Raw genomic sequence first — 25037 nt, 5'->3', positions numbered from 1 at the left:
GACCGTGCCAGCATCTTCTCACCTCGCATCCCACTTCCGCACAGGAACAATGTCAGCATTATAGTTGCTTTTTGTGAATGTGTACTAATGTTTATATGCAGAACACCTGAGCATGGGCTAAGTTTGTTTTACCTCTGTGGGCCGAGTGGATTACTTTGCAAAACAAATTTTGTATCTGTGGACTGCTATTACTTTAGATCTGAAAATGGATTATATTTATGAGTTTACATGTATTAGGTGGGACACGGGTGGCGCTGTGGGTTAAACCACAGAGCCTAGGGCTTGCCGATCAGAAGGTCGGCGGTTTGAATCCCCGCGACGGGGTGAGCTCCTATTGCTCAGTCCCTGCTCCTGGCAACCTAGCAGTTCGAAAGCACCTCAAAGTGCAAGTAGATAAATAGGTACCACTCTGGCGGGAAGGTAAATGGCGTTTCCATGCGCTGCTCTGGTTCACCAGAAGCGGCTTAGTCATGCTGGCCACATGACCCGGAAGCTGTACGCCGGCTCCCTTGGCCAATAAAGCGAAATGAGCGCCGCAACCCCAGAGTCGGCCACGACTGGACCTAGCGGTCAGGGGTCCCTTTACCTTTATCTTACATGTATTTCATCTGAGCATGGATTGCTTTACCTATGTTGTGCCATATGGGTCACTTTAAGAAAGAAATTTTGTATCTGTGGATTGCCAATACCTGTTACTCAAACCAATATTGTGCTTGTCCGTATAATCCTGCTTTGTAACAGTCGTTTCTTACTGTGACCAATACTATGCTGTAAGATCCACTATCCGGTAATATTACATATGGTATGTACAGTTGTTTATGGTTTTTTATATTAATTTCGCTGTAAAAATGTGAGAGATTACGATATTGTATTTATTTGCATTACCTAGAGCCTGTTCTACTGATGAAGCCTAGGATGGCAAAACAAGGCTAATACTCTGGAAATCCTTGTCTTAGACTCTGTGAAAGCATTATGTGGAACTGTAACAACCCTTCTTGTGGATTATTGGACTCTTTGAACAGACAGGTGGAATAGATACTTATACAGTGGTACCTCGGGTTACATATGCTTCAGGTTACATACGCTTCAGTTTACAGACTGCTAACCCAGAAATAGTGCTTCAGGTTAAGAACTTTGTTTCAGGATGAGAACAGAAATTGTGCTCCGGCGGCGTGGCGGCAGCAGGAGGCCCATTAGCTAAAGTGGTGCTTCAGGTTAAGAACAGTTTCAGGTTAGGTACGGATCTTTCGAACGAATTAAGTACTTAACCACCCACTGTACATGTATGGACCTTATACATGAACTGACTAGAGAATGAACTGATCCACTGGGTCTTCTGCTTTTTTCGTTGAACTTTATGAGACTACTGTTGAAATCTATAATTTGATACAATGAATAGTATATCTTATTTATTCAAAAGTACAGCCGGTTACGTCTTGTGTGTTTATTGAGCATTGTGGACCCAGCAGGGAATAAGGATATGAGGCACAGCAGGTTGGATCCTGACTCAGAGTAGACCCAACTAATGTATTAGACATGACTAACTTTGGCCCCATTTATTTTGATGGCTCTGCTCTGCACTGGATCCAACCCCAGGTGCTCAGGATAATCATGACTCGCTTGATGCAAGGAAGGGAAAGAGTTTCCACCCTGAGGGCGGAACATTCACACCCCGGACAGGCTTCTGGGGGGCCACATGCCAGTGGGGTGGAGATAGCCAGATGGAAGAGCTGGCAGGGAAACAGCTAGGGCTCTCAATTTTGTTCCAATCCTGCAAAACAGAGGAGGTTTCTATGCACACGGGACACACAAGAGAGAGCTTTCCATTCTCCTTCCAAGCAAGGAAGAGGCATTATCACAGTTCACAGTCCTGCCAGAGGGGTGTGGCTGGGTGTGTGTGGGTGTGGCTTAGGGGAGGTGGGTGTGGTCTGGGGTGGATAGGTGTGGCCTAAGGATGGGGGCATGGCCTGCGGAGATTCCTGAAGCCAAGTCAGAGAGACCTGCCAGGTCCCATGTGGCCATCAGGTCTGGAGTCCCTCACCTCTGATATTATCCAGGCTTTGAGTAATTAAGTGATTTCTGTTTTGGAAAACCACATAAGCCACTTTTGGCAGGTGGGGGGAGGGCAGCTGGGCCGAATAGCATACCTGAGTCTCTTGTTCTACAAATTGTAATAACAGAAGTTTACATTTGAACCTTTCAATGGAATTGCTCTTATCTGTAGTCCAATAGATTTGCTTTTTATATTGCTTTAATTTTATTAGCGTTTAATTACATTTTAATAATTATCTTTTACATGCTTTCAGCTCTTTGTATTTTATCTGTGTAGTTTTAAGCTGCCTCAAGTCCTGGTTTGGGGAAAAGCCAGGATATGAATACACTGATTATGATTAATAATAATATAGTTTATTTTGTGCATTTTGATTATATTAATAATAATATAGTTTCCTTTGTGCATTTTGATTATATTAATAACAATATAGTTTCCTTTGTGCATTTTGATCATATTTCATTGGATTTTAAATTTAGAAGTCCTTCTTCTAAATTTCAGTGGTTGCGTAACTGGTTTCTACAGTTTGCAAACTGCTTTGGAACCCAATTGGGCATTGAGCAGAATATAAATTAATAGGTAATCATATAGCAATAAATAGTGGATCTCCACAAAACAGACCCAGGAATGCTTACCGACAATCACCCATCTGCTCTTCACGGCTGACCACAAAACCCAGACCTGGAGGAGCTCTTGAAGGTGAGCAATGAGATGCCCCTGGCTGTTATTCTTGGTGGGGAGTTGAAGACTCTCAGGCAGCACTGAGACCAAGGGAACATCTCCCATTTCCAGAGTCACTAGCAGAGGAGCAAAGAACACTTTTAAGGACAAAGGCTCCTTTCCCTTCCTTTCCATCTGTCCCAAATCTTCCAGCATTCACCCTCACTGGGTTAACCTCTGATAATGAGAGGAAGGAAAGTCCTCCTTCAACACAGTGAATAAGTTAGACGGCGGAACTCTCTCCCACATTAGCCAGTGAGGGCCACCAACCCAGATGGCTTTAAAAGAAGGTTGGGCAAGTTCACTGAGACGGAGAGGTTTGCTGTCAGTGCCAACTAGCCACCAATATTTATCATTCATTCCTTTTCTTCACATCCCACCTGTTCCTCTAAGAAGCTCATGGGGGTGCACAGAGTTCTCCTCTTTCCCTTTTTATTCTCACAACAATCCTGTGAGGTAGGTTGCGCTCACTGCCACGGTCAGACCCAGTGAGCTTCATGTCTGAGTGGGGAGATTTGAACCCGGGTCTCGGACCACTACACCAAACTGACTCTATCTTTTTGAAGCACCCAGACCCGTACACAGATTGCCCACTGCAGTTGCACCCTAGATTTGCACCAATGGGCCATATCATACCTGCAGCTTTATTTTCAATCTCTCTCTCCTACCAATCCTAGGGTTGAAATTTGCAAAGCTTTACGATAATCCTCTTCGTCCCCCCAAAAAATTCTGAAATGATAACCCCTCCATTTAGCAGCTCCCTATTGTTAGTCTTGTTACACCCCCCAAAAAAAATCCTGAAAGCATGGGTGTAGCCAGGGGGTCGGGGCGGGGGGTCAGCTGCTCCCCCCGAAATCAAGTAAATAAATAAAAAATACTTAGCTAAAAGTAGAAATTGCCAGTATCAATGTTACAACTAAGGGTCCCAACCAAAGAAGAATGGCAACTTAAATTGAATATGTACAACTTGCAGGCTTCACATATAGAATAAGAGAACAAGAAGAACATATGTTTAAAGAAGATTGGAAAGCGTTTGTTGAATATATGGGGAATAATTGTGTACAGCTGAAAATGCTGGCAGCATTAAGATAAATTCAACAGTGTAAATAAGTTTTGATGGATGCAGTAATGGAATACCAAATGGTAGTTTTTGTAAAATATGCAGGGATTTTATGATATGTAAAATGAACCATGGAAAGAGATGAAGGGAAGTCATAGATATCTTAAGGATGTAAAATGTTTATCTTAAAATGTAACACAGAATATTTTCGCTCTATAACACGCACCCGACCATAACACGCACAGTTTTTAGAGGAGGAAAACAAGAAAAAAATATTCTAAATGAAACAGTGGATGTATGATTTTTGTGATTCATGCTGTGGCCACAGACATGTGATCTGACGGTGAGTTTGGAGTAGCCCAATGCAAAAATCCTGAGGATCCATGTGGATCCATGCTTTGTAACCACGTTTTTGTACCACTGCGGCCCCAGGCAACAGTGGGTGCGTGATTTTTTGGTGCAAGTTGTAGCCATGGACATGCTATGTGATCTGATGGTGAATTTGGGGTGACCCAGTGCCAAAATCCTGAGGATCTATGTGGATCCGTGCTTTGTAACCACGTTTTAAGTGGGGAGGGAAGGAAAAGCACTCAAGGGACAAGGAGCACGCGTGGGGTGTGTGGAGAAGGATGCTGCTAATAATGCAGGAGAGGGGTATAAGGGGAGAAGGCTCCTCTCCTCTTCCACTTTGCTCCTTTAAAGCAAGCAGGCTCTGCTTTTCTCCCTCCTCCCCGCTCATCCCCGGCTTAGCGAGCTGAAAAACTTTGCTGCTATTTAGCGAGCTGAGTGGGGAGGAGAGAGGGACAGAGAGCCTGCTTGCTTTAAAGGAACCAACCAGACAGGAGCCGCTTACACTCGTGTAAGCGGCTCCTCTCCTCTCCCGCTTTGCTCCTTTAAAGAAGCAGGCTCTCTGTCCCTCTCTCCTCCCCACTCAGCGGCTCTTCTCCTGCTTTGCTGTTTCAAAGCGAGCCACGGAGGAGGGAAGGAAGGGGAACCATGGATCCTCTGCTCACGACTGCAGCAGATCCCCCCCACCATCCGTAGGCATTCCCACCATAACACGCACAGACATTTCCCCTTACTTTCTAGGAGGAAAAAAGTGAGTGTTATGGTGCAAAAAATACGGTATATATATGCGCATGGAAATCGTAGAAAAATTCTGACAGATTTTTCTGAGCACTTGGGGTCAAAAGAAGGTAATTAAAACAACTGTTGTGGAGACATTTCATTCAGAATCTGCTAGACAGAGCCAGACAGAGGATGATGAGAGGTGGGTATTCTGGCTCCCCAAAAAACATAAATCCTGGCTATGCCCATGCCTCAAAGTATGGTTCCTCCTCGGTTTAGCATGTTGAAGAGGAACACTCTCTTCCTTCATTATAATGACAGCCTCATGCATGCATACACTGAACCACCTTCCCTGCCCTGTTGACCTGAGGGGTCCCCGGAGGAAATTGCCCTCCTGTCTCATATTATTCCAGAAACTGCTGCAAAGAAGCCATTTCCATAAATTACCATGCAGGGCAGGGATGGCATATCAACGAGGTGAAGCGCCTGGCGAAGCAGGAATTTCGAGCACCCGGGGCTGTTTCCTGAGAGTCACCTGACCCTGTATTGCAAAGGAGCGCTTTGCGGGAGGAAAGGTTTGTGCAGAAAAACAAACTCTCCATCTGAGCAAATGCTTTTGGTGAGGAAGCAGGTATCCCAAGTCGGCTCTGAGAGTTTCAGGGGATGGTCGGTGGGGAGATCATAGGAATAAAAATTTAAGGAGAGCCCGTCTGGATCGAGCCAATGGCCTGTCTAGTCCAGCATCCCATTAAAGGTAAAAGGTAAAGGTAATAATAATAATAATAATAATAATAATAATAATAATAATAATAAAATTTATTTATATCCCGCCCTCCCCAGCCGAAGCCGGGCTCAGGGCGGCTAACAATAATCAAATAATCAAACAATCAAATAATCACACATTCTAAAAATATTTCATTATAAAAATTAATTAAAATCAAATTAAGGTAAAGGTACCTCTGCCCGTACGGGCCAGTCTTGACAGACTCTGGGGTTGTGCACCCATCTCACTCAAGAGGCCGGGGGCCAGCGCTGTCCAGAGACACTTCCGGGTCACGTGGCCAGCGTGACAAAGCTGCATCTGGCGAGCCAGCGCAGCACACGGAAACGCCGTTTACCTTCCCACCAGTAAGCGGTCCCTATTTATCTACTTGCACCCGGAGGTGCTTTCGAACTGCTAGGTTGGCAGGCGCTGGGACCGAGCAGCGGGAGCGCACCCCGCCGCAGGGATTCGAACCGCCGACCTTTCGATCGGCAAGTCCTAGGCGCTGAGGCTTTAACCCACAGCGCCACCTGCGTCCCTCCCATTAAAGGTAGAATTGTAGAATTGCAGAATTGGAAGGGACCCCGAGGGTCATCTAGTCCAACCCCTGCAATGCAGGAATCTTTTTGCCCCAGAAGGGTCTCAAACCCACAACCCCGAGATTCAGTCTCACTCTCTACCGACTGAGCTATTGGGATGGAAGAATCTGACACTCCCAATTCTCTGCATCTCCAGCCTTAAATTCGGTTTTCCACTCTTTTCTCCAGCAAAAGAGAATAAATTATTATGCAAATTCTTCAGCATTTTAGTGCTGGTTTCTCCTCATACTCCTTATACTCCTCATCTTTTTCTACACACTTTTGACTTTTGTTATGCTTGCAGACCCCTCCAAGTGTCCCTATTTTCCAGGGACGGTACTGGATTTACAGAAGGACCGGTAACTGTCCCTCTTCTTCTTAGGACGTCCCAATTTTCACCAGAGAAATGTCGGAGGGTATGTGTTTGAGCATGGTTTTCCTTTGGAAAGACAGAAGACAAATGAATTGAATGATTGATTGATATAACTTTTTCCAAAGCGTTTCTCCTAATTATAACACATTTCTGCATGTCGTTTTCACAAATCTGCAAGGACCTTATGATGGGAGGATGGGTAATAAATAAAATAATTACTGTAGCAACAATGACATGAGAAGAGCTTGCTGGATTAGGATAGTGATCTATATAGCTCAGCATTTGGAATCAGAATTGTAGAATTGAAAGGGACACTGAGAGTCATTTAGTTAAACCTCCTGCATTCTCAGCCCCAAATCCTTTTCAAATGTCCTTCTGTCAAGCCAGGTATCCCACTGTATTTATTGTGCATGTGAATTCTCTCTCTTTCAACAAAAAAATACAATAGAGTCTCCACAGAGAAAAGAACATAGCAATAAGATTATTATTATTATTAATTCAATTTATATACCGCCCCATGCCCAGGGGTCTCAGGGTGGTTCGCAGAACAAAATAAAGATATAAAACCACAAAATACCTAATAAAAATAAAAAACAACAACCCAATAGCCCCCCCCCAAAATACATTTCAAAAGGGAATAGGATGTAAATCAAATCAACCAAAGGCCTGGTTAAAAAAGAATGCTTTTGACTGGCACCTGAAGGCGCCAGGTGAACTTCCCTGGGGAGAGAATTCCACAGATGGGGAGCCACTACAGAGAAGGCCCCGTTCTCATGTTGCCACCCTCCGGACCTCTCAAGGAGGAGGCACAGGAAGGAGCGCCTCAGAAGATGATCTCAGGGTCTGGGTAGGTTCATATGGAAAGATGCAGCCCTTAAGGTATAATAATAATAATAATAATAATTTATTATTTATACCCCGCCCATCTGGCTGGGCCTCCCCAGCCACTCTGGCCGGCTTCCATAGAAAGCAAAAATACAATAAAATATCACACGTTAAAAACTTCCCTGAACAGGGCTGCCTTAAGATGTCTTCTGAATGTCAGGTAGTTGTTAATCGCTTTGACATCTGCTGGAAGGGTGTTCCACAGGGCGGGCGCCACTACCGAGAAGGCCCTCTGCCTGGTTCCCTGTAGCTTTACTTCTCGCAATGAGGGAACCGCCAGAAGGCCCTCGGCGCTAGACCTCAGCGTCCGGGCAGAATGATGGGGGTGGAGACGCTCCTTCAGGTATACTGGACCGAGGCCGTTTAGGGCTTTAAAGGTCAGCACCAACACTTTGAATTGTGCTCGGAAACGTACTGGGAGCCAATGTAGGTCTTTCAAGACCGGAGTTATATGGCTCGGCGGCCGCCCCCAGTCACCAGTCTAGCTGCCGCATTCTGGATTAGTTGTAGTTTCCGAGTCACCTTCAAAGGTAGCCCCACGTAGAGTGCATTGCAGTAGTCCAAGCGGGAGATAACCAGAGCATGCACCACTCTGGCGAGACAGTCCACAGGCAGATAGGGTCTCAGCCTACGTACCAGATGGAGCTGGTAAACAGCTGCCCTGGACACAGATTTGATCTGTGCCTCCATGGACAGCTGTGAGTCCAAAATGACTCCCAGGCTGCGCACCTGGTCCTTCAGGGGCACAGTTACCCCATTCAGGACCAGGGAATCCTCCACACCTGCCCGCCTCCTGTCCCCCAAAAACAGCACTTCTGTCTTGTCAGGATTCAACCTCAATCTGTTAGCCGCCATCCTGAGCTGTTTATGGCATCATTTTACATGGCCTTAAAACATTGGCAGTCCCTATAGGTTCTCTGCAGACAGTTTTGTGAGGCTGGCAGGAGAGCTTTACTTTCTTTCTCCCCCTACATATGAAAAGGAGGGAGGCCAAGTTTCATCATAGGTAGGTATCCCCATTTGCAACTCTTCTAAGTGAATTTTCTCTTTTAACTTGAAGCCGCCTGAGAAACAGTTGCTATTCAAATGTGATTTTGGTTTTAAACGCAGTGTAAGGTAGTCTCTATGGGAGTATATTGTATTTAATTATGGGGTATCAGAGTTTTTAGGGGGCTTAACAGGCTGGGATAGCTGATATAGCAGGCTTGTTGGTTTCTGAATGTCTGATGTAGATTTTCAATTTGGTTGTTCTGTATGGGACAATGAGTAGGGACGTGGGTAGTGCTGTGGGTAAAACCACAGAGCCTAGGGCTTGCCGATCAAAATGTGTCAAGTAATTGTTGGTGATGCGGAGACTCAGGAACATTCTACCATATGTGGTGGACATGTAGGAAAATACAGGCATTCTGGAAGAGTATACATGCAGAACTGCAAAAAATGCTAAAGATCTCTTTCAATAAAAAACCAGAGGCCTACCTCCTAGGAATAACAGATTTGGATATTCCACAAAAGAGGAAGGGTATCTTTTTATATGCGACGACGGCAGCAAGAGTTTTGATCGCAGCAAAATGGAAGAGTAATGAAATCCCCTCTATACAAGATTGGATCCAAAAGCTGACAGTATATGCCGAATTAGATGGTTTATCAGAACAAATAAGGAATAAATCAAAACAGGAATTTGTTTCTAAATGGGAGGTTTTCAAAGAATATCTGAAAAATAAATATAGTAGTTTAAATTCTGTTGCAGCATTTGAGGAACTTCAGTAATAGTTGCAAGGTAGATATAAGAAATTAGATTTATTGAGAATGAGTTTAATTATGAAAAAAATGTGTATTGGCAATAAGTAATATGAATTTGAAATATGGAATAGACGGAAGGTTGGGTCTTTAGTGTTAAGACCAATAGATGTTTTATTGTTTGCTAAGAAAATTATGTGTCTATGGTTACTTTTGTAATTTCTGTGTAATTCGGTATTTGGGTTTGTTGTTGTTTTTTTCTTGTTGTATAAATAAAAAACTTTTTTAAAAAAAAAAAAAAGAAGGTCGGTGTTTCGAATCCCCGTGACAGGGTGAGCTCCCGTTGCTCGGTCCCTGCTCCTGCTAACCTAACAGTTCAAAAGCACCTCAAAGTGCAAGTAGATAAATAGGTACCGCTCTGGTGGGAAGGTAAACGGCGTTTCCATGCGCTGCTCTGGTTTGCCAGAAGTGGCTTAGTCATGCTGGCCACATGACCCAGAAGCTGTCTGCGGACAAACGCCGGCTCCCTCAGCCAATAAAGCGAGATGAGCGCCACAACCCCAGAGTCGGTCACGACTGGACCTAATGGTCAGGGGTCCCTTTACCTTTATGGGACAATGACAATAAACATTATTGTATCATAAGGAAACCGTTTGTTGTTATGGTTATGTTTGTATGATCATGTATTGTATGGATTTTTTATTTATTTTTTAAAAAGGACACTGAGCTCAGCCCTGGCTTCCAGGTACTGCCTACCTGGCTCGTCTTCCACACTGAGCAAGGGGATGTCGTCGTCCAGGTAAGGAAGGCCGCCTGGCCCTGGACCACCCGCAGCCTCCGAGGAGATGAACAGCCCATCTGAAACATGCAGGGCATTCGGCTTCACGCATTTCTGGCTGCAGCTGTGGGAGAGGGAGGGATGGGTGCCGAGTGAGCATCTCAGAGCACTTTGCCCCTTGCAAAGCACCTGCGGCTCATCATTGTCGACAGGGCCAAGGGCAAATCGAGCAGATCGGGAAAGGGCTGTGCTCGGAGCTGGGCATCAGGTGCGCTTGGTGTGCAAGCAATTTCCCCTGCTGTTGCACCAGAGGGTTTGAGAAAGAGACATGCAAAAACTCACACATTCTTGCTGGATCCTTGCAGCACCAATGGGGAATCTGTGATGCTCTTGAGATGTTGCTGGACTCCAGCTTCTTTCAAGTCACCCCCCAGCCTGCAGCCAGCCTGGCCAAGAGCCAAGGGGGATGGGGGAAGGTTGTAGTCTAGCAACACCTGAAGTAGCACAGGGTCCCTGGCCGGGGCTAATTTGAGTTGGAGTCCAGCCAGTTGGAAGGCAGGGATGGAGAACCTGCAGCCTTCCTCATGTTTTTTGGACTCCAACTAAAAGCATAAGAAGTCCTGAATCAGGCCAGTCGCCCATCTAGTCCAGCATCCTGTTCTCATGGCAGTGGTGTAGCGTGGGGAGTGCAGGGGGGGCCGTCCGCACTGGGCGCAACATCTGGGGGGGGCGCTCGCCACCTCCGGAGTGGCCAAAGAGCCTCGGGCGCAGGCTGTAGCAGAGCCCCATGTCTCGCGGAACCGACGAGCTGTGCGTGCGTCCGGGCTGAAGGCGTCCGGCAGGCAGCGGCTGTCAGCACTCACCACGGTCCCTGCGCGTCAGGGCCGCGGAGGGCGCGCCAGGCAGCCCCACCTCACAGCCCCGCTGCCGCTGCCGCCGCCGCCGCCGCTGCCGCTGCTGCAGCTGCAGCTGCAGCTGATGGGCCATGTTGCATTTTCCTTGCCTCTCTGCCCTCCTCCTCCGGGCAAGCAGCGTCGTTTGGGCGGCAGCGCCAGCGGCAACTCGCCTCAGATCACCTGACATGGACCCGCCACCGCCGCCATCGCCGTGGCTACCTTACCGTAAATACCCCAGCCCAGGCAGCAGCAAGAAGAAGCTGGCAGCGGTGGCAGGTTAGGAGTTAGGGGCGCAAATTACTTGCCTTGCCCCGGGTTATGGGGTGCAAATTACTTGCCTTGCCCCGGGTTAGGGGGCGCAAATTACTTGCCTTGCCCCGGGTGCTGACAACCCACGCTACGCCGCTGTCTCACGGTGGCCAACCTGTGGGAAACCTGCAAGCCGGATTCGAACACAAGAGCACCCTCCCCTCCTGAGGGTACCAACAACTGGTAGTCAGAAGCATCACTACCTCTGACCGTGGGGGTCTCATCAACCCCAGCTGGCAGTGCCAATATTCAGGGATAAAAGGAGTTGCAGTTGTCTGGGGTCAGCTGGCAGCAAATCACACTGTGCAAGTTGGAGTTAACTCTTTATTAGAAAGAACACAGTCTGCACCGACTTGGTGGAGTGTCAGGCCTAATGAGCACAGCCTGGTAGGTCATGCCCCATGGATCGGTTGCCGAGATTAAAAATCCCTGCCTCCCTGCAGCCCTCTAAGTCCCCTCCTCTCCAGGGCTTTCCCCAAGCAATTGAGGACTACACCTGCAGGCAGCCAACCTCTGCTCCGCCGTTTTCATGCCTCTTCTGGTTCTGGGAGACAAGGAGGGAAGGGAGCTCATTGCTGCCTGTTGACCTTCCACCTCCCCTGCTTCAGCTTCCACCTCTGATCCTGACCTTTTCCTGCTACAGACTCTCCCAGCTCACTAAGCTCTGCCACCTCTTCGTCTTCCGATACCTCCTCTCCCCACTCATCTGACTACTCAGCATCCTCCCAGTACCACTCCCCGGCCTCTGAGCCTCTTTTCCTTGGTGGTTCCCCATGTGGTTTCTCCCACCATTTGTCTGTGTCCAACCAATCCGTGACAAACAAAAGGAATGCCACAAGCTCCCAACCCTTGCCTTACAACGACCTTCCAAGGAAAGCCAATATTATTACATCCTCTTTTTCAGACAGGTTTTTGAGGCTGAATAGCTGTGCTTTCCTTAGGCAATAATAATAATAATAATAATAATAATAATAATAATTTATTTATACCCCGCCCACCTGGCTGGGTTTCCCCACCACTCTGGGCAGCTCCAAACAGAATCTTAAAAACACAATAAAACATCAAACATTAAAACCTCCCTAAACCGGGCTGCCTTCAGATGTCTTCTAAAAGTCAGATAGCTGTTTATTTCCTTGACATCTGAAGGGAGGGCGTTCCATAGGGCGGGCGCCACTACCGAGAAGACCCACTGCCTGGTTCCCTGTAACCTCACTTCTCGCAGTGAGGGAACTGCCAGAAGACCCTCAGAGCTGGACCTCAGTGTCCGGGCTGGACAATAGGGGTGGAGGTACTCCTTCAGGTATACTGGGCCGAGGCCGTTTCAAGGTCAGCACCAACACTTTGAATTGTACTCGGAAACGTACGGGGAGCCAATGTAGGTCTTTCAGGACCGGTGTTATATGGTCTCGGTGAAAACCAACCTGGGGTACCTTTTGTCACCATGCCTCTTCCACAGGGTTAAGCTGAGAGGCGGCGAATGGCTCCCAGTAGCCCACTGAGCTCCCCTCCAGAGTGGGGATCTGAACCCTGGTCTCCCAAGTCCTAGTCCAACACCCTAACCACTATGCCATACTGGCTCTCAGATATCACAATTGTTCAGCCATTAGACCATGCAACCAGCTGTCCTCTGCAAGCTCCCCTCTGACAGCTCAGTCAACAAACCTCACCTCGCTTGGCAGGCATTCTCCAAGGGTGACAAGTAGAGGGACCAGACCCCGAGGGCTGCAGGCATGATGAAGAGGACAGCCACCCAGCAGCAGGAAATGATCAGGGACATGAAGAGGCCAAAATCGTGGACAGCGGGGATCTGCAGAAAAAAGGAGAGGTGGAGGCGGATTTCAATTCTGTTTGCAGTTAGGGGTGAGTCTAACTAATTGGGGTCGCGGGTGGTGCTGTGATCTAAACCACTGAGCCTAGGGCTTGCCGATCGGAAGGTCAGCGGTTTGAACCTCCGCGACGGGGTGAGCTCCCGTTGCTCGGTCCCTGCTCCTGCCAACCAAGCAGTTCGAAAGCACGTCAAAGTGCAAGTAGATAAATAGGTACCGCTCCGGTGGGAAGGGAAACGACGTTTCCGTGTGCTGCTCTGGTTTTGCCAGAAGCGGCTTAGTCATGCTGGCCACATGACCTGGAAAAACTGTCTGTGGACAAACACCGGCTCCCTTGGCCTGTAGAGCAAGATGAGTGCCAGAGTCGTTCGCATCTGGACTTAACTGTCAGGGGTCCCTTTACCTTTTTTACCTAATTAATTGACAGGAGCGAGATCTTCCCAAGAGGCATAGTTTCTTAAAGGTTGCTCCTCTCTCTTCCTCTTAACACAAGAAGGAGTCACTCATTTCCTTTGCCTCCTCTCTCTCTCTCTCTCTTACACACACACACACACACACACACAGAGAGAGAGAGAGAGAGAGAGAGAGAGAGATATCATCTCACACAGAAGCTGGGAAGAAAGGGAGGGGAGGGGAAATAGAAGGGATGGTTGTTGTTGTTGTTTGGAAAAAGGACACTGTAAAGGTTGGATCTAGTGGAGAGGGAAAGGGGAAAGGCTCAATGCAAAGGATCTGGAAAGGGAAAAGGGGGCTGGGGAGGAGAGCCAAAACACAGGGGTCAGCAAACATATTGTGTCTTGGGCCGGTGTCTCTAGCGTCGATTGCGCAGCGGGCCGGATGGTGGGGGAGTGCATGCTCATACGTGTGCGCACATGCTATTTCCGGCACACTTCCGGGTCGGAGGAGCACCGGAAGTAGCTTGTGCACATGTGCACAGGCCTCCTCCGACCCGGATGTGCACCAGAAATAACACTTGCGCATGCGCACAAGCTATTTCTGGTGCTCCTCCGACCTGGAAGTGGGCAGCTGCGCAGCGCTGCACCGGTAAGAGCAGGCGGCGGTTGCCACGGGCCAGATAAACAAGTCCCTCGGGCCTTACCGTATTTTTTGCTCTATAAAACGCACCAGACTACAAGGCACACCTAGTTTTTGGAGGAGGAAAACAAGAAAAAAAAATATTCTGGCTTCTGGGATAGCTGTGTAGCCTGCATTCGCTCCATAAGACGTGCACACATTTCCCCTTACTTTTTAGGAGGGAAAAAGTGAGTCTTATAGAGCAAAAAATACGGTAGTTTGGGGACCCCTGGACAAAAGTTAAGGAAGAAAGAGATTAGAAGGATTTGGCAAGGGAAAGCAGGTGGGCAGAGGAGAGGGAAAGGAAAGGCAGAACTGGAGGATCTGGAGATGAAAAGGGGGCGGTGGAGAACGAAGCTCATTTTAAATGTGCCAGAACTGAAGAGGCAGAGCAATGCCTCAGTGCATTCGCAGGAGAGTGAGATGAAGAAAAGAAGGGAAAGGAAAGCAGCCGTCTGAACAAAACATAGGCTGTTGACTTCAGACTAAACGTCAATTCTTTAAACCTTTATGATACAATACGATACATTATGATAATCTTTATTGTCATTGTGCCATACAGAACAACAAAATTGAAAAAATCTACATCAGACATTCAAAAACCAACAAGCCTGCTATCCTAGCTATTCCAGCCTAGTTAACCCCCTAAAAACTCTGATACCCCATAATTAAATACAATATACTCCCACAGAGATTACCTTACACTACGTTTAAAACCAAAATCACATTTGGATAAAAACTGTTTCTCAGGCGGCTAGTCCTAGTCTTTATAACCCTGTACCTTCTTCCAGAAGGCAGAAGCTGAAAGAGATCATTTCCGAGATGCGTACTATCCTGCACTATCTCTGCAGCTTTCTTATGGCACCTGGAAGCATAGATTTGATCCAATATGGAAAGAGCGCACCCAGTTATTCTCTCCACAGTCTTTACAACCCTGGACAGCATTGTTTTATCCTTTATGTGAGGGGCAGTGAAGCTTGTGTTGTATTATTTCCTCACTGTGGCAATGCCACGGGCAAGCTCCACGTCCTTCGAAGTTTTGTTATAAGCAAAGCTCTCCTGAAAATGCTTACCTGGGAGAAAATGTTGGCTGCGTATGCCGCAGCTGTGGTCAAGGAGGTAAAGAAGGTGGCTTTGCCAGCTGTCTGGATGGTGTGGACCATGCGGAGGTGGAGGTCTTTCAAGTGTGTGGCCTGCCGGTAGGTGTTTATGAAAACAAACACGTCATCCACACCTGAGATCACACAGAGAAGAAGGGATCAATCAGAACCTGCTCAGAATCAACCAGTGTGGTCTTCAGTTGATGTCAGGCTCCACAATATTAAAACCACCTTCTACCCCACTATGAATGTTTATCTCCCAAGTGAGCTGTTGTCCAGGTCCATTCCAAGATAAAGTTTTCTGTGTATTGACGGTTGAGTGACCTGATGCCAAGTTAGACCCTTGGGTCCATCTAGTTCAGTACTGTCCACACTGACTGGCAGCAGCTCTTCTGGCAGGGGTCTTTCCCAACCCTAACTGAAGATGCTGGGGATTGAACATGGGACCTTCTGCATGCAAAGCAGGTGCTCTGCCAGTGACCTACAGCCATCCTCTTAAGACATTGGGACATATGAAGCTGCCTTATCCTGAGTCAGGCCAATTGGTCCATCAAACTCAGTATGGTCTACACCAGGGGTCAGCAAACTTTTTCAGCAGGTGTCCCTCAGACCTTGTGGGGGGCCGGACTATTTTTTTGGGGGGAAATGAACCAATTCCTATGCCCCACAAATTACCCAGAGATGCATTTTAAATAAAAACACACATTCTGTTCATGTAAAAGCACCAGGCAGGCCCCACAAATTACCCAGAGATGCATTTTAAATAAAAGGACACATTCTACTCATGTAAAAACATGCTGATTCCCAGACCGTCTGTGGGCCAGATTTAGAAGGCGATTGGGCTGGATCCGGCCCCCAGGCCTTAGTTTGCCTACCCATGGCAGCAGCTCTCTAGGGTTCAAGGCAAGGGGATCCCTGGAGATCCTGAGGATTGAACCCAGTACCTTCTCCATGCAATGAAAATTCTCCGCCACTGAGCCACAGCCTGATTTTTGATATCTGGGTAGGTTTAGGCCACTTACCAATCCCCACAATCACAAAAGCAGCCACTCCATTCAGGATTCCTAGGTACTGGATCCCAAAGACGACGTGGTAGAGGAAAAGCGCCACAAGGCAACTGAGCCCGATGCTAGCGATCCCAAAGAATGAGAGGAACACTGGAAGAGGAGGAAGAGAGAGCGAAAAATCAAGCAAACCACTTTGCACAGAGAACGGCCAAAAAGCAGATTCACACATGCCTGCCCACAAGTGTCACAGTTGGTTTTGTGAACAGACACAGCTGGAAAGCCTTGTGTCTGAGGTGATGGGGAACTATATTGTTACAGCTGCTGGCCAAGCATTTCTCTGTTTCCCCAATTGCTGGTTAACAGTTCAGAAATTGCCAGCTTCATCCACAGAAGCTAATGTTAGGAGATGGTCTCCTGATTTCGGCCTTGCCAAATGCAAGGTGGTTCCTTTGAAATCATATTCAGAAGCAATGCAAAACACAAGTGAGTGAGAGTAAAGATTTTATTCTAAAGAGCAAGCAATATATACATACCAATTAAGCACTCGGGAGCCCTCAAGAAGTGGCAAAGTGACCCCCCCCCCGGTAGCCTTTAGTTTGCATGGTCCCACAGCCGATCAGTCCATGCACAAGCTTCTCAGAAACTGTGCCCAAACCATTATAGATAGCTAGATAGCTAGCCTGTGGCTTGCCTGACTGGCTATGCGCAGATCATTCATTACTGGCTACTTGCAGATTATTGCAAGTATTATTCCCAATGCCTCACTTTCTCAAAACAATGTTCAACATTAAAGAAGGTACTCATCACTATCTCTTCCTCCTAACTGATTAGGACATTGTAGGCTGTTCTCACGCCATCAAAGAACTTAAGAGACAAGGAGAGGGGGAAGGAACAGGGGCAGGAAGGGGAGAGGGGGAAGGAACAGGGGAAGGAAGGGCAACCAGTGTCAGATCACTAACTCATTGATATACAATTTATCTTCCGGATAGATTGACCATACAATTGCTGAGGTTCTCTCTGAGTTTTAGAATGTGTCACGGCACTGTGGGTTAAACCACAGGGCCTAGGACTTGGTGATCAGAAGGTTGGCGTTTCGAATCCCCGCGACGGGGTGAGCTCCCGTTGCTCGGTCCCTGCTCATGCCAACCTAGCAGTTCGAAAGTACGTCAAAGTGCAAGTAGATAAATAGGTATTACTCTGGCGGGAAGGTAAATGGTGTTTCCGTGCACTGCTCTGGTTCGCCAGAAGCGGCTTAGTCATGCTGGCCACATGACCCGGAAGCTGTACGCCGGGTCCCTCGGCCAATAAAGCACCGCAACCCCAGAGTCAGTCATGACTGGACCTAATGGTCAGGGGTCCCTTTACCTTTACCTTTACCTTTACCACCCATCAGAACTTGGAGCAGCGGACACACCACCAGCTCAGCAGAGGAGGCAGATGTGTTAAGTCAAAGCTACAAGCCCCATCGTCTCTGACCATTGGCTATGCTGACCATCGTTCCACGGTGTTGTTCTGGGACTGGGCACATTCATGCAGGAGAAGACTACTAATGGCTAATAGGCATGCTGGCTATGCCACAGGAAGGGAGAAAGTGCACCTGCTTGTGGATGAGGTGAGTCATTGGCTTAATCCAGCAGGGCTCTCCTTGTGTTCTAGGTTATCCTTGCTCCCGACATAGCTTACCTGAGCAGGAAGCCAGGATGTAGACCAACACTGCAATGCAGCTGCTGCTGATGAAAGCCAGCAACATGTCATTGTTGAACGTCTTCCTCACTTCGTAGTCAAACAAATCTGTCCCACCATACAGCACCTGGACTTTGCTAGGAAGAAACCGGGGGGGGGGGGGGGGGGGGGAGAGAGAGTTATGATTACCATCTTCACTTTTGAATACTGTTATAAGAATTTAAGGTTCCAAATACAGAATAAATATTCATAAATGCGCACATATCTAAATATATGAACCATGTGTCCATAATAGTATGGGAGAGCAATCCTGAAGCCATTTTGACTCTCCCAATGACCTCAGATATTCCTCTGCAGTAAGGGAGGAAAATGGGGAAAGTCTTCCCATTGCCTTTTTGCTTGCAAATCCTGTCTCAAGGGTGCATTTGTGTATGAATAGGGTGAGCCTGTGACCTGGTGTCAGGAACAAAAGTATTAAAGAGGTAAAGAGACCCCCTGACCATTAGGTCCAGCCATGACCGACTCTGGGGTTGTGGCACTCATCAGCTTTATTGGCCGAGGGAGCCGGCATTTGTCTGCAGACAGTTTTTCCGGGTCATGTGGCCAGCATGACTAAGCCGCTTCTGGCGAACCAGAGCAGCACACGGAAATGCCGTTTACCTTCCCGCCGGAGCGGTACCTATTTATCTACTTGCACTTTGACGTGCTTTTGAACTGCTAGGTTGGCAGGAACAAAAGTATTAACCCATCACAAAAGAAGAGCCAGACTGCCCAGGTAATGCATCAGGGACCATTATCAGGAATCCTGGAAGAAAGGATTTCTGCTGGAGACTGCCTCCTTCTGAGGGGGTGTGTCTTGGGCTTACCAAATGATTTCTCTGCAAGGTCAAGGAAAATGGAAAAGCCTCCCCATTGTCTTTTCATTCACAAATCCTGTCTTAAGGGTATGTCTGTGTACGAATAGGGTGAGCCTGTGACCTGGCTCAGGAACTAAGTATTTGTCATTACAAAAGACTGGCCAGGCTCCCCAGGGTATCCAATCAAGTAAGCATTAACAAGTAACCTGCCAGACAGGAGGTAAACAACAGATTTCTGGTAAACAACACACTCAGATTTCTGTTGTAGACCATCCCTTTTTGTGATGTAGGTATGATGTTTCTGGGTGTGGTCTTGGACTCCAAGGCGGGCAATTTAAAATGTCTATATAAGGGCGGACACACTTGTGTTCTGGGTCCTCCTCCTTCTCCTGCATGTGAAGGGGGCACCCTGTTACAACAGTTCAATAAAGATCAGGCTTACTAGCTGCTTTGCTTCTCAATATTCTTTGGTTGGCCTCTGTTATTTTCTCCGACCGATGGAGAACCTACAAAGGACTCTATAAGGGCTCTTGTGCCCCCACATAAGGGAATAAGGGCAGATTTTCGTTTATTACACCATCAACCTAGTCTATTTATTTATTAGAAACTGCCCCACCAACCTCAATTGGATCTCAGCTGGCCCCCCGGCTGCTGGCCTTCCTACTTACACCCAGCCTCGGTTTCCTCTCCCTCCTCAGTCTCAATGTTGTCCTTGGAGAACCCAGCAAGGAGTCCTGTCGATGGCTCTATCTCCGCTCCCTGCCAGCCCTCTCTGCCTTCCGCCCATTGCAGAGAACATCCCTTCCCAGCTGAGAGCAGCAGGATTACACTCTCAAGAGAGCGATTGCTGAGAGCAAGAGAAGAGTCTGATTGCTTCTTTCCCCCACTTCCTTCTGGAGCTTAGCTTTCTGACTCCCAAAGCCATGGATCCCACCTGGAATCCTAATCGGTATTTTCATTATATTAAACCGCACGGGGGAGGAAAATGAGTGAGAGGATTCAGGAGATGGAGTGGCCGACGTGGAGAGCTGTGATACACACACACCCCAATTGCCCAGCTCGCCTGCAAAAAGAGTCTTCAAGCAAAGCTAATCCCAGACAGTGGTGCAGGAGAGGCTGGGGGAGTCCCTGACCGTTCATTTCCTAGCCCTGCCTCTTCCTCCTCTTCTTCCGACCCTTCCTGCACTCCATCCTCCACTCCCTGTCTCCAATTCTTGTCTCCTGGCTGGTACAGGTCCCCCCAAATCACTGCCCCACCTCTCCCAAGTCAGACTCCAGCCCCCACCCCTTTACCCCAATGCACACTTGTCTGGGTCCTGCCAGTCCCTGCCAGTAACAATGCTTTTGAATACCAGCTGCTGGAAATAAAATCTCCTTGCCCACCAAGGGCAGTGGGTCAGTCTAGGGTCATGCTGCCTGCCCTCCAGCAGCTGCCAAAAGGCAGAGCCCATCCTGATGGGGCAGGAGGTGGGCGAGATGAGTGGCCTACCCTGTCCAGACAAAGGAGAAAGGGACGTCAAATGCAGTGGTGGCGGGCACCCTCCCTAATGGAGCGGCTAACACTGCCTGCTAGTCTCAGAAAGTCAAAACAGGTTTATTTCAAGAGCACCCACAAGACAGGCTCTGTGTCCTTAAATTTGGAGTCTATGTCTCCATGAGGACTAGACACTTCACTTTTTGGAACTTGGAAGACTTAATGGGCTCTCCTCTACCAGACAAAGGGCTGCAGCAACATTATCATCATAATTATTTATTTATACCCTGCCCATCTGGCTGGGTTTCCCCACTCACTCTGGGCAGCTCCCAACAGAATATTAAAAACACGATGAAACATCAAACATTAAAACCTCCCTAAACAGGGCTGAAGAAGAAGAAGAAGAGTTTGGATTTGATATCCCACCTTTCACTCCCTTTAAGGAGTCTCAAAGCGGCTAACATTCTCCTTTCCCTTCCTCCCCCACAACAAACACTCTGTGAGGTGAGTGGGGCTGAGAGACTTCAAAGAAGTGTGACTGGCCCAAGGTCACCCAGCAGCTGCATGTGGAGGAGCGGAGACGCGAACCCGGTTCCCCAGATTAGAGACTACCGCTCTTAACCACTACACCACACTGGCTGCCTTCAGATGTCTTCTAAAAGTCAAATAGCTGTTTATTTCCTTGACATCTGGTGGGAGGGCGTTCCACAGGGCGGGCGCCACTACCAAGAAGGCCCTCTGCCTGGTTCCCTGTAACCTCACTTCTCACAAGGAGGGAACCACCAGAGCTGGACCTCAGTGTCCGGGCTGAATGATGGGGGTGTAGACGCTCTTTCAGGCATTATGGTTCCTTCCAGCAAAAAAGCAGAGTGGGTGGGGGCAAGCTTGTAAGTGCTTTGCACCCGCGAGCGAAATACCTTCCTTGCTCACCTGGTGGATTGTTTGGCCAGCAAAGCCACGTAGGTGACCACGAAGCTCTGGAACTTCCTCCGTTGTTCTTCCCACCGGTCCTCCACTGAGTAGTAGCTTGGCAGCGGAGCACCAAAGAGGATCTCACTGCGTAGGAGGGAACTCTTCCGGTTCTCCACCGACAGACCCTCATCCACATACCAGTAGAACTCTGGGTGGGTCATTGCAAGCTCCAGCGAACCTTGGGGCAGGTAGAGAGAGACCAGAGGTTTTCATAGGGAGACCATGGCTCAGTGTTAGAGCACCAGCTTTGCATGCTGGAGGGTCCTGGGTTCAACCCCTGCCATGTCCAGTTAAAAGGACCAAGTGGCAAGAGATGGAGGAGGCCTCTGTATGAGACCCTGGCTCAGGGGTAGAACAGAAAGTGTCAGCTGCGTCCCATTGCTGACAGAGAGGGAGAGCATGGAGAGACAGGAGGAGGTAATTAGGCAGGAATGTGGAATGAGGGAGGAGCAGCCTAGTTAATAATAATAATATAATAATAATTTATTATTTATACCCCACCCATTTGGCTGGGTTTCCCCAGCCACTCTGGTCGGCTTCCAACAGAATATTAAAATACAATAGTCTATTAAACATTAAAAGCTTCCCTAAACAGGGCTGCCTTCAGATGTCTTCTAAAAGTCTGGTAGTTGTTTTTCTCTTTGACATCTGGTGGGAGGGCGTTCCACAGGGCGGGCGCCACTACCGAGAAGGCCCCCTGCCTGGTTCCCTGTAGCTTTGCTTCTCGCAGAGAGGGAAAGGCCACAAGGCCCTTGGCACTGGAACTCAGTGTCTGGGCAGAACGATGGGGGTGGAGATGCTCCTTCAGGTATAATGGACTGAGGCTGTTTAGGGATTTAAAGGACAGCACCAACACTTTGAATTGTGCTTGGAAACTTTGGGAGCCAATGTAGGTCTTTCAAGACCGGTGTTATGTGGTCTTGGCGGCCACTCCCAGTCACCAGTCTTGCTGCCTCATTCTAGATTAGCTGTAGTTCCCGGGTCACCTTGAAAGGTAGCCCCACACAGAGCGCATTGCAGTAGAAGTCTGAGCTTCGAGAACATGGAGAAGGAAGGGGGGAGTTCAAGGGGGAAGACGCAGACTGACAGTTTGAGCTTGGACTCAGAGGGAGGGCCACTGGAAACAGCCCATCCCATGATGCGTAGGAGCGCAAGAATTAATAAGAGGCGTGAACAGGAAAGGAAGCGAAAGTGGGGCTTTAAATGTGGGAAGAGAAAGGGGCAGAACTCAAACTCGGCAACAGCTAATTTGGAAGCAGATGCTGAGTGACTGAGCTACAGAGTGATTTGTGTGTTTTGAGAAATAAACCTGAGTTGATTACTGCCGGAGTTGTCTCGCTTCTGTGGGAGAGACCCAACTATTACAGAAGATCTCTGGCAACTCCAGGTAGAGTTGGAAAAGAGACCTGCCCCCAGAGCCACTGCCAGTCAGTGTGGACAATACTGAACCAATGCTCTAGTTTGGTCTAGGGTAGCTTCCAGGGGGCTTATGGTGCCAGGCAAACATTTCTGAGGGGGCACAACCAGGCACCCCCACAACAGGCTCCCTCATTGAGGGATAGAGTCCAACAACATCTGGAAGGCCGCAGATGTTCCCCCACCCCGTGACGTAAAGGTTAGGGCAAAAATCCAGCCCTTGTGTCTGCAGGGAGCAAGAGAGATAAACCAGCTGTGCCAAGTGCATTATAGCGACACCTAGTGGCAGAACGCAGTCACTTGGAGTACCACAGTTTCCTCACCAGGAAAGATTTTAATCAGGGCATAAACACAGCAGGAACCGATAGCCTGGCAAGCTTTTATGAACTTATTTGCAAGGCCATATGAGATCCCAAGAGCACCAACAACTGGCCGGATATCTCAAAGCAAAGCATTTTGTCTGCCCAATGGTAGGGCCGGTGCCGTGACCCAACAATTCTCACCTTGAATGTCAGCCAGATCCTGCCCTAGACCATCGTAGTAGATCTTCCCACCCCTCTCCGTGGGGAAGAAGTAAGTCATGAGAGAGCTAGGAGGGGAACAGTAGGAGTAGGAACCCAGCGGGAGATCCTTAAGGACCTCATGGGGCTTCCAGCAAAAGTCCCGGAAGTGAGGGTGGTCCATGATTTTGCGCTCAATCTCGTGGATGGTGACCAGGCGCTCGGAGGTGAAGATGTTGTTCTCAGTGTCTCCACGGGCCAGGAAAATGAGCTCGATGCGCCAGTGTGCATGGGTTTGTGTGTTGGTGCTCACGACCGCATTTGAGTATTCCCAGTGGGACAGGGTGCTCCGTGGCTGGCGGGAGGTTTGGTTGGCCAAACCGGATTGACTCTGGAGTGAGGGGCTAGTCCTCTCTTGGTTTAGGCTTCTGCGCTTCCGCTTGGCAGTGCCAGCCGGCCGCGAGGCATTGCGGTGAAGGTGCTGCAGCTGCTCGAAGATCAACTTCTGCAAAGTCTCTGAGTTGAAGTCCGTCAGGTCCCGGCGGTTGCGGCCCCAGGAGCCAAACTGGGACTTGAGGGCCGAGGCCAGGGCATCAAAGCGCTGGGAGGACTCGTGGTTGCGGATCTCGAAGGCGTTGTACGAGATGTCGATGTCCAGAGCTGGATAGTGCAGGAACATGACAATGGCTAGGGTGGTTGGGATGGCACAGCCCAAGAAGAGGATGAGGCTGGCCGAGTAGGGGTTGGTGAAGATCCAACCCACGGCATTCCAAAAACTAGAGGTAGGCACAGCTGTCGCTGGAGTCCGTGGCCTGGGATTCCACTGGCACTTCCCACAGAGCTGCAGCCCTTCCGTTCTCTTGCGGGGGCCGGTGGTTACCTCCTCTTCCTCATTCACCCAAGCATCTTGCAACAACGGGTCATCCTCAGCGTCCATCCTTGACACCTGGAGGCCAACAGGAAAGAGAAAAGGGAGTGGGCTTAATAGGTTGGCATTCCTATCTGGATGGGATTAAAAGGTAAAGGGACCCCTGACCATTAGGTCCAGTCGTGGCCGACTTTGGGGTTGCGGCACTCATCTTGCTTTATTGGCCGAGGGAGCCGGCGTACAGCTTCCAGGTCATGTGGCCAGCATGGCTAAGCCGCTTCTGGCGAACCAGAGCAGTGCACGGAAACACCATTTACCTTCCTGCCGGAGCGGTACCTATTTATCTACTTGCACTTTGAAGTGCTTTTGAACTGCTAGGTTGGCAGGAGCAGGGACTGAGCAACGGGAGCTCACCCCGTTGCGGGGATTTGGACCGCCAACCTTCTGATCAGCAAGCCCTAGGCTCTGTGGTTTAACCTACAGCGCCACTCATGCTAATAGTTTTCCATCTGCTTCCTTCCCCACAGGTGTGACATTGCTAGAGGCACTAATTGTTTTTCCTGTTCGAAACAAGTCTGGGCACATCCTAGTGTTTTGCATAACCATTTATCTCAGGCTTGAGCCCACATCCTTGCTGATAGCATGTGTGAATAAAATATGTGCTCTTCCTTATCACTGTCCTGCGGGTAGTTATTTTGTCTCCTGTGTGTAGCCCTTACAACAGAAACAATGTTAAGGAGTACAGGCATGGCTATAGAACACTTTAGAATCTACGGATTTGATTCCCTGCAATAAAATAGGACCTTGGACCATAGTGCAACTGTTCTTCTGGTGGCATAACTGAATATTACCATACAAAATTCTAAAAGGTCAAACCGCACCCCCTCTGTTTAGAACACACATAACTGGATAGCTGAGTTGGTTAGAGCGAGGGACTGATAACTCCAAGGTTGCATGGGACAGCTGCATATTCCTGCAATGCAGGGCGTTGAACTAGATAATCTTTTTACAAACACACAAACACATTCAAATTTTCTGTTTTA

The 25037-nt window shown here is 48.5% G+C and overlaps 1 protein-coding gene across 5 annotated transcripts in view; it reads right to left on the bottom strand.

The window, feature by feature from the left end:
* Positions 1–25037, bottom strand: part of DISP3 (dispatched RND transporter family member 3) — a 99050-nt gene that overhangs the window by 27555 nt on the left and 46458 nt on the right. For all 5 annotated transcript variants that reach the window (XM_079986759.1, XM_079986761.1, XM_079986760.1 and 2 more), the window contains exons 2-9: positions 23130–24072; positions 21169–21388; positions 17908–18044; positions 16240–16374; positions 15191–15351; positions 12885–13024; positions 9991–10136; positions 2686–2847 (exon numbers count right to left, since the gene is read on the bottom strand). In XM_079986759.1, coding sequence (XP_079842885.1) covers positions 2686–2847; positions 9991–10136; positions 12885–13024; positions 15191–15351; positions 16240–16374; positions 17908–18044; positions 21169–21388; positions 23130–24072 — 2044 coding nt within the window. The remainder of the gene's footprint in view (positions 1–2685; positions 2848–9990; positions 10137–12884; positions 13025–15190; positions 15352–16239; positions 16375–17907; positions 18045–21168; positions 21389–23129; positions 24073–25037) is intronic.

Source organism: Podarcis cretensis, assembly GCF_951804945.1.
Source record: "Podarcis cretensis genome assembly, chromosome: 8".
Classification (NCBI taxonomy): Eukaryota; Metazoa; Chordata; class Lepidosauria; order Squamata; family Lacertidae; genus Podarcis; species Podarcis cretensis.
This window is presented reverse-complemented; position numbering and strand designations above follow the sequence as displayed.